This window comes from Thalassophryne amazonica, chromosome 23, assembly GCF_902500255.1.
Source record: "Thalassophryne amazonica chromosome 23, fThaAma1.1, whole genome shotgun sequence".
Taxonomy (NCBI): Eukaryota; Metazoa; Chordata; class Actinopteri; order Batrachoidiformes; family Batrachoididae; genus Thalassophryne; species Thalassophryne amazonica.
Genome location: NC_047125.1, coordinates 9,492,989 through 9,510,993, shown reverse-complemented (window position 1 = coordinate 9,510,993; position 18,005 = coordinate 9,492,989). Strand labels below are relative to the sequence as shown.

Sequence of the window (18,005 nt, the reverse complement as noted above, 5' to 3'; positions counted from 1 at the left end):
CCGTTTTTGATGCAGTGTTCTTTGGTTTTTGCTCAGCGACCGGCGTCTTTCTCCTCTGAGAGTAGCCGAGTCGCATATGTTGTTAATCTATTGCGAGGTGTCGCCCTGGCGTGGGTCACGGCGTTGTGGAGCAATAAATCATCACTGCTAGAATCCTTTGACGAATTTTCCCGTGAACTTCGTTTGGTTTTTGATCATCTGGTGAAAACAAATACCGTGGTTCAACGATTGCTGAACCTCCGACAGGGGCGACGAAGCGCAGCTGATTATTCTGTGGATTTTCGAATCTCTTCCGCTCAGTCTGGTTGGGATGCTGCTGCTTTGAGGGGGGTGTTTGTAGTCGGGTTGAATGACTCCCTGAAAGATGAGCTAGCCGTCCGTGACGAACCGAAGGATTTATGAGTTAATGTCCTTGGTTATTCATCTAGACGATCAGATTAAGGAGCGTGGACGAGAGAGAGGGCGAGCGTCCGAGCGGGGTGTTTCGTCTCGGGGTTTTCCCCGACATAAGTCCGGACCGCCTCTTCTTCGTTCCTCTGAGACTCCTCCGACGGGACCTCTAGCTCCTCTAGTGGACGAGCCAATGCAACTTGGAAGGGTCAGAACAGCCATATTGCTCCGGTCAAACGAGCGTCAGGAGACCGCATCATAATATGGCTCCAGGTGTTTTATGGACATTTTTGTGGGATATAAATGGGAGTTTTTGTAAACCAGTTTTTGTGTATAGCACTTGAGGTAGTTCTGGTGGGGTGAACAGGCTGGCTGGTCGGAGTTCGTTTGGACTCAGGTAAGTGTGTGTGTTTTTTTTTTTTTATTGTTTATAGTTATTTAATTTTTGTTAGTGGAATGGGTTTTTTTTATTTCCCTGTCCCCTAACCCCAGCCTCACACACTCCTGGCCATTCGTCTTTGGTGTTGTGGGGTGGTGCAGGTTGGTTGCTGAGCATTCCCATGAGGACCTCTGCACCGGGGAGGGGGGGGTGTCCAGGGCTTTTTTTTCTTAGATTTAGTTGTTTCCCGGTTCCTCTCCAGCCTCAGCGTGCCTCTGACCGTTTGGCATTGCTGAGGTGTCGGGCAGTGGGGATATACTCCAGTCGGAGCAGTGGGGCCGATCAGTGCCGTACGCCTTTTCCGCTGCCCACCCCTCCTGGTAGGCTGGAGTATAGTCGGGGGGTCCTGGGGTTGACGATGAGGTCCCCTGGGGGAAGTCGGGCTCCACATGTTAGGGGAGGGCGTTGTTTGTTTTTTCTTGACCTGTGTTCTAGTGTGTTGGGGTTTTTTTGTTGGGGTTTTTGGGTTTGTGTGTTTTTTGTTCCTCCCCAGGGTTTGATAGGATGGTCCTCTGGGGGGGGTGTTGGGTTGGGTATTGTGTTTACCCCGGTGTGCTTCCCTGTGGTATGTTTGTGGCGCTCTTTGGGGGGGCATGCTGGGGGCCTTTTTTTTCTGTTTTGTGTTTGGGGTTGTTTCGGGATGTCTTTTTTTTTTTTTTTTTTTGCTGCCGGCCAGCCTTTCTACCGCATCTCCCGGCTCTGCTGCCTGCTGTGATCTCTGCCCTCCTCCTGCTTTGGCCTTTAATGTGGGGGGTTGTTTTTGGGTCTGGTTTGTGCAGTCGCCGGGAGGCTTCCCGTTGACGGGAGGGTACTGTTGTGTGTTGGGGGGTTTGGCTGGACAAGGTTGGGTTGTTTTGTGTTTATTTTCCTTCCCAGGTGATTTGGGGCTGTTCTCTGAGAAAAATGTGCTGCAGAAGAGTCTCTCTCCTCTGTTACGATGATTGGCTGCACCTGTTGCATTCTCGTGCGGCTCTCTATCAGGACGATCCGCGACGCCTGTGATGTTCACGTGCAGATCTGAGGACTTCCAGCTGGTACCAATGTAGTGATGAACTACATTTAAACCAGCAGTGAGTTGGATAAGATTGCCGGAGAATACGACCGTGTGGGGACGCTGAGGGCCGTTTCAGAGTCTGACATAGCGCCTGTGAAGGAGGATGAGGGTGAGAGGCAAACGTTGTCAGCACACGACAGAGGTGAATATTCTGAAAAGTTTATCCGTGAATGTAAATTGGCGTTTATACGCAGCTATAAGTAATTATTGGTGGAAATTGTTTGGCGTGCTCCTCACGGCAGTGGCGTGCGGATTAATGATCCTCCACTAGCTGTGAGCAGCAGCCTCTTTGAACTAAGTTTTGAAACCAGACCTAAATGTGTAGCTGATAAGTTTGCCTCTAAACAATATTTCGTAGTAATAAGTGTTGAATAATCTCATCTCTGTTCCTCCTTCGCAGAGTACAGTCTGGGAAAGTCACCGGGGGGGGGTGTTGGCGGAACTCTTGAGTCCTGAACGTTCGGACTCCGACTGTTGAGACGCTGAGAGAGCGCGCCGCCTTTTCACCTCACCAGAACTCTAATTTAGTATTTCATGTATAGCACAAAGGGAGAAAAATAAATGTTTTCTTTTTGGAACTGCTTCTGATTATTTCATGCTGGGTTCAGTCAGATACTGGACCGCTCCTCAATCCGCGTCTTATCCATAACAGAAGGAGCTGGTCTGCCAGCAGAACTACCACTCCTTCCATACACCAACTGTTGGAACATCCAGACCAGAAGTAGGTGTATCCACCCATGGTGATTTGGCCACTTCCATGTCTTCACACTTCAGACAGTGCAGCCACTGTCTGAAGTGGCTGTGGAATTTTACAAGTTCCCTCAACAGCAATGGAAGATGGTCATCCTTACTGACTGAAAGGATGTTCCAAGTGCCCAACCTGCATGAGCTGCCTCAGGTTTGAGCCTGGGTGCTGCCATGCAGTGGATGACCCCCTCAGCATCGCCATCCTCCAAAGACAAGACTCCTGATGGGGAGTTTTGAGATGGCTTCTCCCACCCCTTTATAATGTGAGGTACCTTCTGACGGATGGTAAAGTTCTACCATGGATAGTGGAAACAAGAATCTTTTTGTCTTGGAGCTTTGTCTTTTCCACAGAGTGCTGTTCCTTCTTGTTTAATCCTCAATAGCAAATCCAGTTGTGTTCTGAAGCATCATAGTAACTTCTTGATCCATCTTGGTCAAGCATGAACAAACTTGGTATACATAGTGGTTATGGCCATCATTGGCACCAGATTTAAAACTGGGATCAAGTTTTTGAAATGCTCAAGCATTTGATCCCAATTCTCCAAATCGTTGATATTATGCGATAACTTCCAGGTATTTGTAGTCTTAATGGCTTCAATCATGTTCGAACTTCTTGAAACGTGGTATTCGTAGTGACTACGGCTTGAAACCTGTTTGATCGTGCTCCACTGGGGTAAAAATTGGAAGCCATAGCAGCCCTGATGATCGTTTGCCGTTCTTGATCAAAGTTGAACAGCTTGATCATATTTGGATGAGGGCACAAGGGTTGAGGAGGCAAGGTTGCAGCTGCTAGTTTAACCTCTGTGTTGCATGTCTCTCACTTTGCTGTCACTCCACTCGGGATTGGAACTTACAACCTCCAGCATAGGAGGCAGATACTCTTGAGTGTGGCCAGGGAGTCCTTTAGCTGTTGAGGAGAACAGAATAGACTAGAGCCTTCATTGTCATTGGCCAGCCTAATTACAGTTAGACTCAATCCAACCATTAGGAGTAGTGGGCAGCCACAATCTGGCATCTAGGGATTAACTCCAGATGTTGAGACACTGCCTTGATTAGGGGCAGAGAAAGGAGCAGACCCTAAATAAGCATGTTTTTGATTGTGGGAGGAAACCGGGTTGCCCGGAGGAAACCCATGTAGACATAAGGAGAACATGCAAACTCCACACAAAGGGCAGGAAGTGAGCCCATGACCTTCTTGCTGGGAGGCACCAGTGTTAACCACTAAGCCACCATGCTGGAGTGAGATTTATTGATTACCACATACACAGTGACTCCTGCTGGCCTTCGTCACTGTGGGATGGATGAAGCCATTTCATCAAGTGGAGTAGACAGTGCTCTGTGGAATAGCCCTGTTATGGCGGCTGAAGTACTAATCTCACAGCCATCCCCAAAGAGATGAACTGTGGACTGCTGGATCACCCACAGTTCCAAATGCAGAACCATGCCCAGGGTAAGCACAAAATAAATACACAATTATTTTTTTTTTTAAGTAGAAGAATTAGAGTTTAAGTAGAAGATGCGAAATGTTATATTTCAGACTCTTTCAAGGAGCATTTTGAAAATTACTCAATGCTGGTGGACAATGCTGATGTCCCATTTGGTTTGGGATTGGAGTTTCAAATTTATCTAAGGAAATATTTCTTGGCACCCACACCCATATGAAAGAGCATAATTTCAAGTTTATTTTGTGCCAGTTTTGGTGCTTTTAAGCCAAAAAAAAAATGACCAAAAAATTTTGACCAAAAAAATTGAGCTTATGTGCTGGACTAAAAATTCTGGATTGTCTTTAAATACCTGAGTACTGAAAAAGAAACTGGTGAGCGTTTGGCTCAATATGTTGATTAGTTAATGAAAACAGACACATCATAATGGAATTGTTATAACATTTGTCAAGAAACCGCTTGTTTTCATTGTCTATCCCCACTCCAGCCGGAAGGTGGCAGTAATGAACCTTAACTTTAAATGTGCTCCCTAAAACACAAATGAGTGGGTTTCTCTGTTAGCTTCCGAAGCTACTAGCTAGTCGGACTCCGAACAAATTAAACTTCACGCTGTAAACCTCTAATATGTTTTAAAACGGCTCCAGACCTACAAAACCGACATTAAACCGAAAGACAAATAAAAGACGAAGTTAACGAAGAAAGGTCCACCAGCTGAGAAGGTTGTTGAAACGGCGGCTAACTGCAGCTAACGAAGTTAGCATTATTATTATTGGTGTAGTTTGAGTTAAGAGAAAAATCGAGTCCAAAGAAGAAATTAATGGATTAAAAGAAGAGAAGAAACAAGTCAATATGCTGGATGTTGTTAAGCCTGAAGTGCGCTGATACAGAGCAGGTTTGTTCAGTAAACTTTATTGGATGTGGCTATTCGTACGTAGCCTTATTAAAAACCCCATATTCTGTTGGTACGTAGCGCAGCCTTACGATTAGTGGTTGTGGTCAAGTAGTTTAGGAATCTACGTATCAATAGGCGGGGGCTGACATATGGCAACTTGACTGCATCCTTTCGTAACGTAACGACCTGGCCGGTGAAAACACGTACGAGCTGCAACAGCTGTGTCTACGTGATAGCAGTTTTCATCGTCAAATTGTGTCGCATTTTCCTACAAATATGCCGAGAAGTTGTGTTGTAGTTGGCTGTTATAAACATAATTATTCCACAGACAAGAAGAGATCGTTTTTCGAACTACCGAAAAGACACAAAAGCCCGGAACGACGTGATAAGTGGCTGGCGGCGATCAAACGTGTCAATGCTGATGGTACACGCTGGAGTCCTTCGAAATTTTTGACAATTTGTTCAGATCATTTTGTGACGGGTAAGTCTAGTGACACATCAGTTATGATTTGATAGTTGCTTTTGGTTGCATTTCACAAACTGGGCTTAAAAAGTGTAACAGGATCAAAATTAATAGATAATTGGCAAAGCTTCTGGGGAAAACCTGGTCTTGTTAGGAGAGACGGCATCCATCCCACTTTGGATGGAGCAGCTCTCATTTCTAGAAATCTGGCCAGTTTTCTTAAATCCTCCAAACCGTGACTATCCAGGGTTGGGACCAGGAAGCAGAGTTGTAGTCTTACACACCTCTCTGCAGCTTCTCCCCCCCCTGCCATCCCCTCATTACCCCATCCCCGTAGAGACGGTGCCTGCTCCCAGACTACCAATAACCAGCAAAAATGTATTTAAGCATAAAAATTCAAAAAGAAAAAATAATATAGCACCTTCAACTGCACCACAGACTAAAACAGTTAAATGTGGTCTATTAAACATTAGGTCTCTCTCTTCTAAGTCCCTGTTGGTAAATGATATAATAATTGATCAACATATTGATTTATTCTGCCTTACAGAAACCTGGTTACAGCAGGATGAATATGTTAGTTTAAATGAGTCAACACCCCCGAGTCACACTAACTGTCAGAATGCTCGTAGCACAGGCCGGGGCGGAGGATTAGCAGCAATCTTCCATTCCAGCTTATTAATTAATCAAAAACCCAGACAGAGCTTTAATTCATTTGAAAGCTTGACTCTTAGTCTTGTCCATCCAAATTGGAAGTCCCAAAAACCAGTTTTATTTGTTATTATCTATCGTCCACCCGGTCGTTACTGTGAGTTTCTCTGTGAATTTTCAGACCTTTTATCTGACTTAGTGCTTAGCTCAGATAAGATAATTATAGTGGGCGATTTTAACATCCACACAGATGCTGAGAATGACAGCCTCAACACTGCATTTAATCTATTATTAGACTCTATTGGCTTTGCTCAAAAAGTAAATGAGTCCACCCACCACTTTAATCATATCTTAGATCTTGTTCTGACTTATGGTATGGAAATAGAAGACTTAACAGTATTCCCTGAAAACTCCCTTCTGTCTGATCATTTCTTAATAACATTTACATTTACTCTGATGGACTACCCAGCAGTGGAGAATAAGTTTCATTACACTAGAAGTCTTTCAGAAAGCGCTGTAACTAGGTTTAAGGATATGATTCCTTCTTTATGTTCTCTAATGCCATATACCAACACAGTGCAAAGTAGCTACCTAAACTCTGTAAGTGAGATAGAGTATCTCGTCAATAGTTTTACATCCTCATTGAAGACAACTTTGGATGCTGTAGCTCCTCTGAAAAAGAGAGCTTTAAATCAGAAGTGCCTGACTCCGTGGTATAACTCTCAAACTCGTAGCTTAAAGCAGATAACACGTAAGTTGGAGAGGAAATGGCGTCTCACTAATTTAGAAGATCTTCACTTAGCCTGGAAAAAGAGTCTGTTGCTCTATAAAAAAGCCCTCCGTAAAGCTAGGACATGTTTCTACTCATCACTAATTGACGAAAATAAGAACAACCCCAGGTTTCTTTTCAGCACTGTAGCCAGGCTGACAAAGAGTCAGAGCTCTATTGAGCTGAGTATTCCATTAACTTTAACTAGTAATCACTTCATGACTTTCTTTGCTAACAAAATTTTAACTATTAGAGAAAAAATTACTCATAACCATCCCAAAGACGTATCGTTATCTTTGGCTGCTTTCAGTGATGCCGGTATTGGTAGACTCTTTCTCTCCGATTGTTCTGTCTGAGTTATTTTCATTAGTTACTTCATCCAAACCATCAACATGTTTATTAGACCCCATTCCTACGAGGTTGCTCAAGGAAGCCCTACCATTATTTAATGCTTCGATCTTAAATATGATCAATCTATCTTTGTTAGTTGGCTATGTACCACAGGCTTTTAAGGTGGCAGTAATTAAACCATTACTTAAAAAGCCATCACTTGACCCAGCTATCTTAGCTAATTATAGGCCAATCTCCAACCTTCCTTTTCTCTCAAAAATTCTTGAAAGGGTAGTTGTAAAACAGCTAACTGATCATCTGCAGAGGAATGGTCTATTTGAAGAGTTTCAGTCAGGTTTTAGAATTCATCATAGTACAGAAACAGCATTAGTGAAGGTTACAAATGATCTTCTTATGGCCTCGGACAGTGGACTCATCTCTGTGCTTGTTCTGTTAGACCTCAGTGCTGCTTTTGATACTGTTGACCATAAAATTTTATTAGAGATTAGAGCATGCCATAGGTATTAAAGGCACTGCGCTGCGGTGGTTTGAATCATATTTGTCTAATAGATTACAATTTGTTCATGTAAATGGGGAATCTTCTTCACAGACTAAAGTTAATTATGGAGTTCCACAAGGTTCTGTGCTAGGACCAATTTTATTCACTTTATACATGCTTCCCTTAGGCAGTATTATTAGACGGTATTGCTTAAATTTTCATTGTTACGCAGATGATACCCAGCTTTATCTATCCATGAAGCCAGAGGACACACACCAATTAGCTAAACTGCAGGATTGTCTTACAGACATAAAGACATGGATGACCTCTAATTTCCTGCTTTTAAACTCAGATAAAACTGAAGTTATTGTACTTGGCCCCACAAATCTTAGAAACATGGTGTCTAACCAGATCCTTACTCTGGATGGCATTACCCTGACCTCTAGTAATACTGTGAGAAATCTTGGAGTCATTTTTGATCAGGATATGTCATTCAAAGTGCATATTAAACAAATATGTAGGACTGCTTTTTTGCATTTACGCAATATCTCTAAAATCAGAAAGGTCTTGTCTCAGAGTGATGCTGAAAAACTAATTCATGCATTTATTTCCTCTAGGCTGGACTATTGTAATTCATTATTATCAGGTTGTCCTAAAAGTTCCCTAAAAAGCCTTCAGTTAATTCAAAATGCTGCAGCTAGAGTACTGACGGGGACTAGAAGGAGAGAGCATATCTCACCCATATTGGCCTCTCTTCATTGGCTTCCTGTTAATGCTAGAATAGAATTTAAAATTCTTCTTCTTACTTATAAGGTTTGAATAATCAGGTCCCATCTTATCTTAGGGACCTCGTAGTACCATATCACCCCAATAGAGCGCTTCACTCTCAGACTGCAGGCTTACTTATAGTTCCTAGGGTTTGTAAGAGTAGAATGGGAGGCAGAGCCTTCAGCTTTCAGGCTCCTCTCCTGTGGAACCAGCTCCCAATTCAGATCAGGGAGACAGACACCCTCTCTACTTTTAAGATTAGGCTTAAAACTTTCCTTTTTGCTAAAGCTTATAGTTAGGGCTGGATCAGGTGACCCTGAACCATCCTTTAGTTATGCTGCTATAGACGTAGACTGCTGGGGGGTTCCCATGATGCACTGTTTCTTTCTCTTTTTGCTCTGTATGCACCACTCTGCATTTAATCATTAGTGATCGATCTCTGCTCCCCTCCACAGCATGTCTTTTTCCTGGTTCTCTCCCTCAGCCCCAACCAGTCCCAGCAGAAGACTGCCCCTCCCTGAGCCTGGTTCTGCTGGAGGTTTCTTCCTGTTAAAAGGGAGTTTTTCCTTCCCACTGTAGCCAAGTGCTTGCTCACAGGGGGTCGTTTTGACCGTTGGGGTTTTACATAATTATTGTATGGCCTTGCCTTACAATATAAAGCGCCTTGGGGCAACTGTTTGTTGTGATTTGGCGCTATATAAAAAAATTGATTGATTGAAATGGTCATTTTTTTCAAAATTCATTATGTAAACTATCCACATGTATCCCTTTCAAATGCAACCTTCTGGATTTAATTAGTTAGAGAGAGACAATTTATGTGACATAAATTAATGGAAAATGTATTGGAATTCAAAACGTTTTTGCCGATTTTCTTGGAATTGGCCTTTTTGTTTGCAAAAAATAGCATTATCCAGTCAATTTTCATGAAAAATCTATGGAACTCGTGTCAAAATGTTTTGAAAACCTGTTCTTTCATATTATACCATATTTAAAGACATCTTGGCAAAAAAACAACTGTATATTTATTGAATTACCACCGCTGAGTCCACCCCTGACACAATTATTTCAACAGACCAGAAGTTCCTTGATTTATGTCCAAATATTATGAAATACATATCACTGGAAAGAGACCATCCTAAGCTTTAAAATGACACCAAGATTGTCTTGATGGGTCTTCTCCTCTCCAAGAAATTACATCTGATGTTCATAAAAATTAACCAGAGCGTTACAAGTACACCCTTTTTGATACACCAGTATATGAAATGTGACCTTTTATGAAAATGCCCCAGAATACGTAGAACTTGGTGGAACAAGTAGGCCAAGATTAAATGGGAAGGACAAAGCTCCGGGAACTGCTCATGCTTTCCAAATTGATCAATTATGAAGCTTGTATTTTTGAAAATTCTGGAATTTTGCTGTTCTAACACATGTACTTGTTGATGTTGTAATTTTTCGGCAGACTTTTCTCCTGTTTTACAAGGTCAATGTTGAGGTGATAATGCATGTATATGTGTAGTGATGTACACTGAACAAATATACAAATGCAGAAAGAAAATTTTTACATTAAGATACATTATGGTCAAGGACAGCCAGATTTCAGCAAATTAAATTAATCATTCAGGTACATTACAAAATTAATTTTTGGCTTGTTCCATGCAAGGTCAGTTTAATTTAGCAGTTTTTGGTTTGTGTGTTTATATTTTGGTTCACTGTACTATGTGTTACTTGTACTGATGAACTTCATTGCATGATTAGTACATTGTAAAGTAGGGCTGTAAATATTCTAAACCTTTTTCTTGTTTTATCCCCACTGCCTCCTTCCCCAGGCCGACCAGTTAAAGACCAGCTTCACCCAGATTATGTACCATCACTATTCCCCCATAAGCCAGCAGTCCAAGATACAGCAGGCAAACATCTGAAGCGCTACAAACGTTGCACATCTTCATCATCCAAGCGCCATTGTGCAAAGCAGTTGGCATTCAAGGCTGAAACTGGTAGTGGTGGCAGTGAAACTGACAGTGTGCACAGCAATAGTGACAACCATCAGCTGGCTCCAACATCTAGGTCATTCAGCCCTACAGATGAGCAGGTTCTACAGCCTCTCCCAAGTATGCCCCAAAGACCAACAGGCTTATTAAAATATGCCACATGTACATGCATCACACCACCAGGCATATACTATCACCCACACAGTTTTTTAAAACCAAACAAGTCAATTAAATCAATCATATCAAGTTAATTTTATATGGATGTGCCCTCCGAAATGATTCGAAGACCATAACTCAAGCTCAGTACTGTTACTGTTTGTGGGGGTGATTGCTTTTTGACACAAAAGAATAGCATGCCTGGAATGTCATGGACTGGCATTTGCTATTATTTTTATTAAAGAAAAATAAATACATTTTTGAACTAAAATAAATTTTAACTTCTTACCCTGCCATGCAAGTACAAATTCCCAGTAAGAACTTCTCCATCCTTATTATAGCTACCCATGGTTGATGGCTGGGATCATTTGCGCTTTGCGATGGTTATACCTCTGCCCAAAATGCCACAGAATTATTGGCAGTTGTGTGATGATGAACTTGACCAACAAATCCTGCTGTAAAGTAACTGCTTTGAGTGACTGGCAGTTTTTCATGGCTTGATGAGTATAGGCCCTGTCAAAAAAAAAAAAAAAAAAATTGTAAGAATCTAGCTACAAAATTATTTTTAAAAGTATTAGTATGCAATGTATTTCTCAATAGTTTGATTCTACTTAAAACGTACCTACTGATATCGAATACATCACAAGATTGGGCAACATCGGGCCACTGTGTTGGTTCATCTAAACAAGTGTCAACTAGTAGACGAAAGGAACATTCTGTCAGCCCTACAGCCACTAATTTCACCTTATATCTCTTTCTAGCATCTATACTAAGGCTATCGATATAACCATACAACATTCCAAATTTTAGGAACAAAAATCCACAAAAACAAATTGCTAAAACTTCGATAACAAGCAGATGAAAATTTGCTACGCTTAACATGGTGATCAAAATGGATGACGGTGAATGTGATGCTTGTTTTCAACGGCACACTGTGGTCATGTGACAACTGGGCAATGACATAGCTCCGCCCACAGCGATAGCAAATGCATTTACAATTACGTAGCCTCATGATCACTTGACCTATACTAATCAATGACAGAGACGCTACATACCGATAGACGTTCACTATTTATTTTAGACCAACACTGGAAAATCTTTCCAAATAGATTTGTCTGATTTGGCCACATATCTAAATTCAAGACAAGCTAACTAAAGTAAAATTTCAGTAAGATATAATTGCTTTTTTCCCCAAATTAAAAATACCTTGTAACAAGAAAAGCAATCTGTCAATAGAACAAGTCAAATGAGATTAGCAAAGAAAACAAGTGTTACTATTATTATTAAGAAGTCTTACAGCTTTTACAACCAACATAGCAGCTTAAAAATGTTATGGTGAGTTGAAAAAATGCTTCCCCCCCCATCTCAGATGCAACTCAAATCAAGATATTTCCAAGATTCTGTCACTTAAGATTTTAAAGATTTCTTTTTCTGGAAAAACAAGTAATTGTCTTCCTGAAATTCTACTTGTGATGTGATTTTTGTCTTATATTAAGTGCAGTTAGATAGTTTGACTCCAAATTAGACAGATATACTGTACTTTGACTTTTTTGCTCTGAAGTCCACCACATCAAATTTATACTTGTTAGTTTATGTTAGAGTTATAGGGTCAACATCATATGTCAGGAAAAATATTCAGGCAAACTGTTTTAGAATGACATTCAGGGTCCTCAGTGTTGAGAATGTGAGCAACTGCAAAAGACAGAGGACACACCCAAGTATCACCTACCACTAGATGTTTAATTTTTAGAGGTGGTGATGGAGTGGTGGATGCAGCAACATACTACTCCAGCACACGCACCCAGGCATTCTTTATTCAGGGCTCACACACTCATTACTATCCCGCTTTATCTTCATTATCATGAGCTTGCTCATAGTTTAATCCATTTAAATTCTTCCTTGCAGACATGCAGCAGGTGTTAGAGAGAAAACGAGACATTTTCCATGAGCAAAAGAAATGGAATCTGAGTCTGGAACCAAAAGGCTCGGAGCGTCCAAACATTAAACAGGAATGGGAGGAACTCTGGGTAAGTTAGGAGGGGGAAGCAGCTTTGTGGGCAGGGGGAATATTGATATGACAAAGTGCATTTTAGGGGGTCGATTGATATGGATTTTAAGGGTATTATTATATTTGAGGCCAATATTTGCCTGCAGTAAAAAGTGTCAAAATTTAGTAAAACACACTCTTAACACAACTTTCTTTAAAATGTTTTGCAGCATATTTTTAAGTCACAGAACATTTCAACATGACCTTCACACAAAAAGTGCAAGGAGCAGGGTTCTCCTCAGAAAGTGGAATAATGGCGCCACACCATTACACTGCCATCTAGCGGCACTATACTGTGGCGTCATCTCGTGATGTTTACGCGCAAGACATGGTGGGAATCTGACTGTGCGCAAACCTATTTTTGCGTGGAAATTTCGCATAAACAACTTAAGCTCTTTATTTTATCCTGTTTACATCCAAACAACGTAAACCATGACATAAAGCAAGAGTTACATGAAGCCCGATGATCAGAGGGCGATCTCTGCGGGGTTTTTTTTTTTTTTTTTTTTTCCTCTCTCTTCTTGGCTGTGAACACAGCCCATGTATGGTGCTGCGATCATTGGTCCATCCAGGGAGGGGGCACGGCACCGAGTGTCACGGAGGCCGAGGGCAGTGCACAGTTGACTGGATCGATGCTGTCTGCTGTGGGATCAGTCAGATCGTAGGCTAACAGCAGTGCTGCAGCCCCTGTGATAGTAAACAGGGAGGCTTTTATGAAGAAAACAGCAGAAAGGAAGTCAAAATTCTTCAGCTACAGAGACATTCTTTCATTCTTGAGATTTTGGTGCATTATTTCCAATCTTCTATGTTTTAGAGGGTATGTTGCACTGAAATCATAACATTTCCACCGATGCAAGAGGCATGATGATATTTGTGACAGCGATACCACACACAAGGATCAAATCCAGGGTATTTCAACAAATGTGTGACGAACCCTGAATGCATTGCTGGAATCCTTATACATCCATAAGTGATTTGTAGAGGGGGGAAGAAGGTTTATTTATATGAATGTTTAAGTCACCAACAATCAGAACGTTATCTGCATGGGTTTCAAAGTTAGAGAAACTCACCAAATTCATCTAAAAATTCATAATATGGGCCCGAGATCAATTGGTTAAAGCTCGCACTTAATCTGTACGCTGGTGGGCAGGCTTCATTTAAGGGGGAGGACAGCAGTAGGTTTAAGCCAGGTTTCACATAAACCAGTCATCTCTAAGTGGGTTTCCATAATTAGAATGTTTATCAACAGGGATTTTGAGGACAGTGACCTTATGTTGCCATTATCAGCATTGCCAGATCACTTTCGAATGAAACCTTAGAAGCTTCGTAATTGGACGTAGCAGTGTTCATTTCAATGTCTGTCAGCCATCGGGATGTTTCTGGTTTTCCTAAAATGTACATCACACCCTGAGAAATGCTGAGTAGGATGTTTTCTGGAAATACACTTGCTGACTCGCAGAGAGAGAGGAATAATTAGCAATAAAACACATCAGCGACCACTAATTATTACTGCATGTGCTTGGATACTTAAAATCAAGAATACTTTGATGTTGTGTTACCAACTGGGACATTAAATAATGTGTGACATGTGCTTCTTTTGTACTTATTGTGGCTTTTCCATTCCACTTTTCCATTCTTGCAAGAAGGAAGGCATAAGTACTTTTTAGTCTGTGTAAATTGGTTTTGCGTTGCAAGTTCATCATTAACACTTATATTTTTTCCAGGAGGAAAGCTGGACCTTTTGTTTGTGTGTGTGTGTGTGGACAATATAGAGGGGTGTCAAAATCTGAATCACAAGGACAACATGAGATTTTCACACTTTGAAGTGAATGCCCCCAGACTGGTGATATTGTGACTTGGGAATTCAAACATTTGAAATTGAAAATTATGCAGGGGAAATGTTTGGTTTTTTTTTTGTTTTTTTTAAATCTGGAATCTCCCACATTTTTTAATAGTCTTTCTGTACATTCTTTTTTCTTTCAAATAAATTTCACCAATCAACAATTCAGCATAAAATCAGTAGTGAAAGAGTTTCATTTTTTGTCTTAGGACTTCAGAACACAATGTTGGGTAGGACTCCGAGTGGAAATATTGCACGCTGCTTTGGGTGATAGTTGCCATGCTAAAAATTTCTGGGGAGAACCCTGAAGGAGCTATAAATAACATTATTATGATGAACAACTGAATAAAATAAATAAATATAGCTGAGACAGCTCCATTCTGCACACTATCTTCTTCTATTCCAGTCAGTGGGACAGCAGCCTTCAGCACTAACAGGCTGAACTTGTGACATTTAATAAATGAAGTAGTGTTGAGGGAGGGACTTTGTTACAAACCAGAAAGCAGTGATTCATAATTTGAAAGAGTGGTATGGGCTAATACCCCTTCTGCCTGAAGTCAGGGACCATTGGCTTGATATGATGGACCTTTCACACACATCAGTGCACAGGATAAAATAAAGTAATTCAAGATTTTTTTTTTTTATGATTTGGAACCTACTGTAAAAGACACATTGCAGGGTAATTTAACTTAAATATGAAGCATATTTCTGTTATGTTTCTTGTCATTTTATACTATGTGTATGTTATAAATGATGTTTAAAAAGGTAAAAAATATATGTATTTGATGGGCATAGCATTGCTTCCTTCTACAAAAGTGACTAACCGTACTTTAATCCAGTAAGGCAGAAATTTTCTTTCATCTGGACTTTTTTTTTCTTAACAATATAGCTCCTTTAATTATTGTCGTATTTGAACAAGAGCTAAACTGGACTAATTGATTGTCAAACCTGCTGTTGTAAGGACGAAACCTGGAAGAAAAACCTTCTGAATCAGTTTTTCACACTTTCCTGTTTCACAAAGTGAGGCGGTGTGCTGAAGATGATTGTTTATGATCGTTAAGTTGCCTTGCTACTTTAACGAGCGTTTAGCAACAGCGAACTTTACATTGAAGTTTGCTGATCCCATGTGATCAGCGAACTTCAGTGTAAAGTTCGCTGTTGCAAACAACCACATGGGATCATGTGGTTGTTTGTAACAGTAAGCAGTTTGTAAACACTTCCATTAAAACTATTAACTTTTATTTTCATGTGAAAATCAATGAGCCCCCCCCCGTAACAGAGCGTTTGCAGTTTCCTTCTCCTTTGAGCAAACATGGAGCTTTTTGGAAACATGAAACCTGTAATCTGTAAAATAATAATCGGTTGACCCCTAGCTAATTTTCTGTTTCCGTGAAGAGTGAAGATGAAGAAAAACCACAGTCTTCACAGCTTCTTCAAAGCCAAAGAGGTGAGAGCAACTCAACTGAGCATAGAATGCTGAAAATAGAAGTTCCTGGAGGATCAGAACCAACCATGAACTGCAGTCATTTACAACTAGATACTGATGGTAAGAATTGTGGCTTTTCTAACACTGAGAATGATGACACATGGCATTAATATAATGTTGAAATTCAAAAGTTTGGAAAGGTGTTTCATGTTTAAATGATTAAAATGCATTGACTGCCTGGAGTTTTCTTCTCTGAAAATGCAGCGCTCTCTTCCCCCAGTGTATTTTGTTTTCAAGGTTTGAAACCTTGTGAAGATCTGAAAAAAGTTTTAGTTTTGAAAGTTTGAATCTTTAAAGGATTCAAAAGAATTTTATTGTCATATGCACAAAAGAACATGTTCCCTGCACAATGAAATGTGTCTACTGCATTTAACCCATCCTAATTGCCAGTTGGGAGCAGAAGTCGCCATTAGGCGCCCGGGGAATCTTTATTTTGAAAGTACACCATCTGTACATTTGCACTCGTGTTTTCAGTTGCTTCCATTGGTTCCATCTCACCCTGTGCTCTGCATCTTCCTCTTTCACACCAACCACCTGCACATCTTCTCTTATCCTCCCTAACCCTTACACATCCATAAGCATCTTTGGCTCTGCCACCTCCAGCTCTTCCTCCTGTCTTTTTTGTTAGTGCCACCGTCTCTACGCCATACAACATAGCTGGCCTCATCCAGCTCATCAGTTAATCCTCTTCATGCAGATCCATCTCGGACCTGCTGTGGCAACCACAAAAACAAGGGAGCAGCCTAAGGGACTTGCCTATCTGAACCGATTACCTTTCCACTCTTCATCCTCTTCATAGCTGCCCTCACTTCATCCTTACCAGTCTCTTGCACTTCCTGATTTACTCTCCACATCATCCAGCCTTTTCTCTCTTCATTTATCAGCTCCTCAGAATATTCCCTCCACCTTCTCAACACACTCTTGTTCCTTCTCAGCATATTACCATTTGCATCCTTTACCACCCTAACCTGCTGCACATCCATTCCAGTTCCAGTAAGGGCTATCCGGTCCCTGTACGACCACAGCAGGAGCTTGGTTCACATTGCCGGTAGTAAGTCAAACCTGTTTCCAGTACACGTTGGCCTCCGCCAGGGCTGCCCTTTGTGACCGTTCTGTTCATTATTTTTATGGACAGAATTTCTAGGCGCAGCCAGGGTGCAGAGGGGGTCTGGTTTGGGAACCACAGAATCTCGTAAGTAAATCCATAACAGAAAAATGAGTGATTCAGGTACTTTTTATTGAGATATAATGCAAAATGTACATCAAGTAGGCTTTTCGATATTAAATTCAAATGTCCACAATTGGGTGAGATTCAGATCAAACTTTTTCAGGTGATAGTGAGTGCCAGGCTGCACCTCACTTTCAGATATGAGAGTGATTGGGGCACGTTTGATTAACATGTAATGTAAAATATACATTAAATGGGGTTTTCAATGTTGAATTTAAATGGCCACAAAATCTGTAATATGGATCAGATCCAGACCAAACCTTGTCAGCCAATAAAGGATACCATCTTACATAATACTATCAACTATGAAAGAAATTTGATCTTTTTTGACAGTTATGATTTTTTGAAAATTCATTCAATGTTAAAGATGTGGATTTTTCCTGCTAAATGGGTTATATAGTGCAAAACTAGTAAAACCATGATATAATAGTCACCATACAAAAAGTGAAAAATACCATGGCATTAATTTTAGGTCATATTGCCCACCATATTATCGATTCAATACCATGTTAGCAAAAAACTCAGGCAAACATCTGTCTTTTACAATGACCTTTACATGATTTTTGGGTACCACTGTTTGACATTCTGAGAAATGAATGGTTGGTTTGTGTAGTGAGCGCCTTGTATGGCAGAATCCTGACATTGGGGTGAATGTGAGGCATTATAAAGCGCTTTGAGCATCTAATGCAGATGGAAAAGCGCTATATAAATGCAGTCCATTTATTTATTTAGTTTGGGAGACTCAAATCACCTAGATGTCTACTTTTTAGAGGTGGTGATGGAGTGATGGGTTGTCTACATTTTTTTTGCCAACTAGCA

At 40.9% G+C, this 18,005-nt stretch overlaps 1 protein-coding gene across 1 annotated transcript in view; it reads left to right on the top strand.

Annotated features, from left to right (window-relative positions):
* The window catches only part of LOC117505375, a 52,622-nt gene that overhangs the window by 19,364 nt on the left and 15,253 nt on the right, over positions 1–18,005 (top strand). The window contains exons 3-6 of the mRNA XM_034165019.1: positions 5,293–5,445; positions 10,268–10,549; positions 12,491–12,612; positions 15,868–16,018. Of these exons, the coding sequence (XP_034020910.1) occupies positions 5,293–5,445; positions 10,268–10,549; positions 12,491–12,612; positions 15,868–16,018 (708 nt within the window). The remainder of the gene's footprint in view (positions 1–5,292; positions 5,446–10,267; positions 10,550–12,490; positions 12,613–15,867; positions 16,019–18,005) is intronic.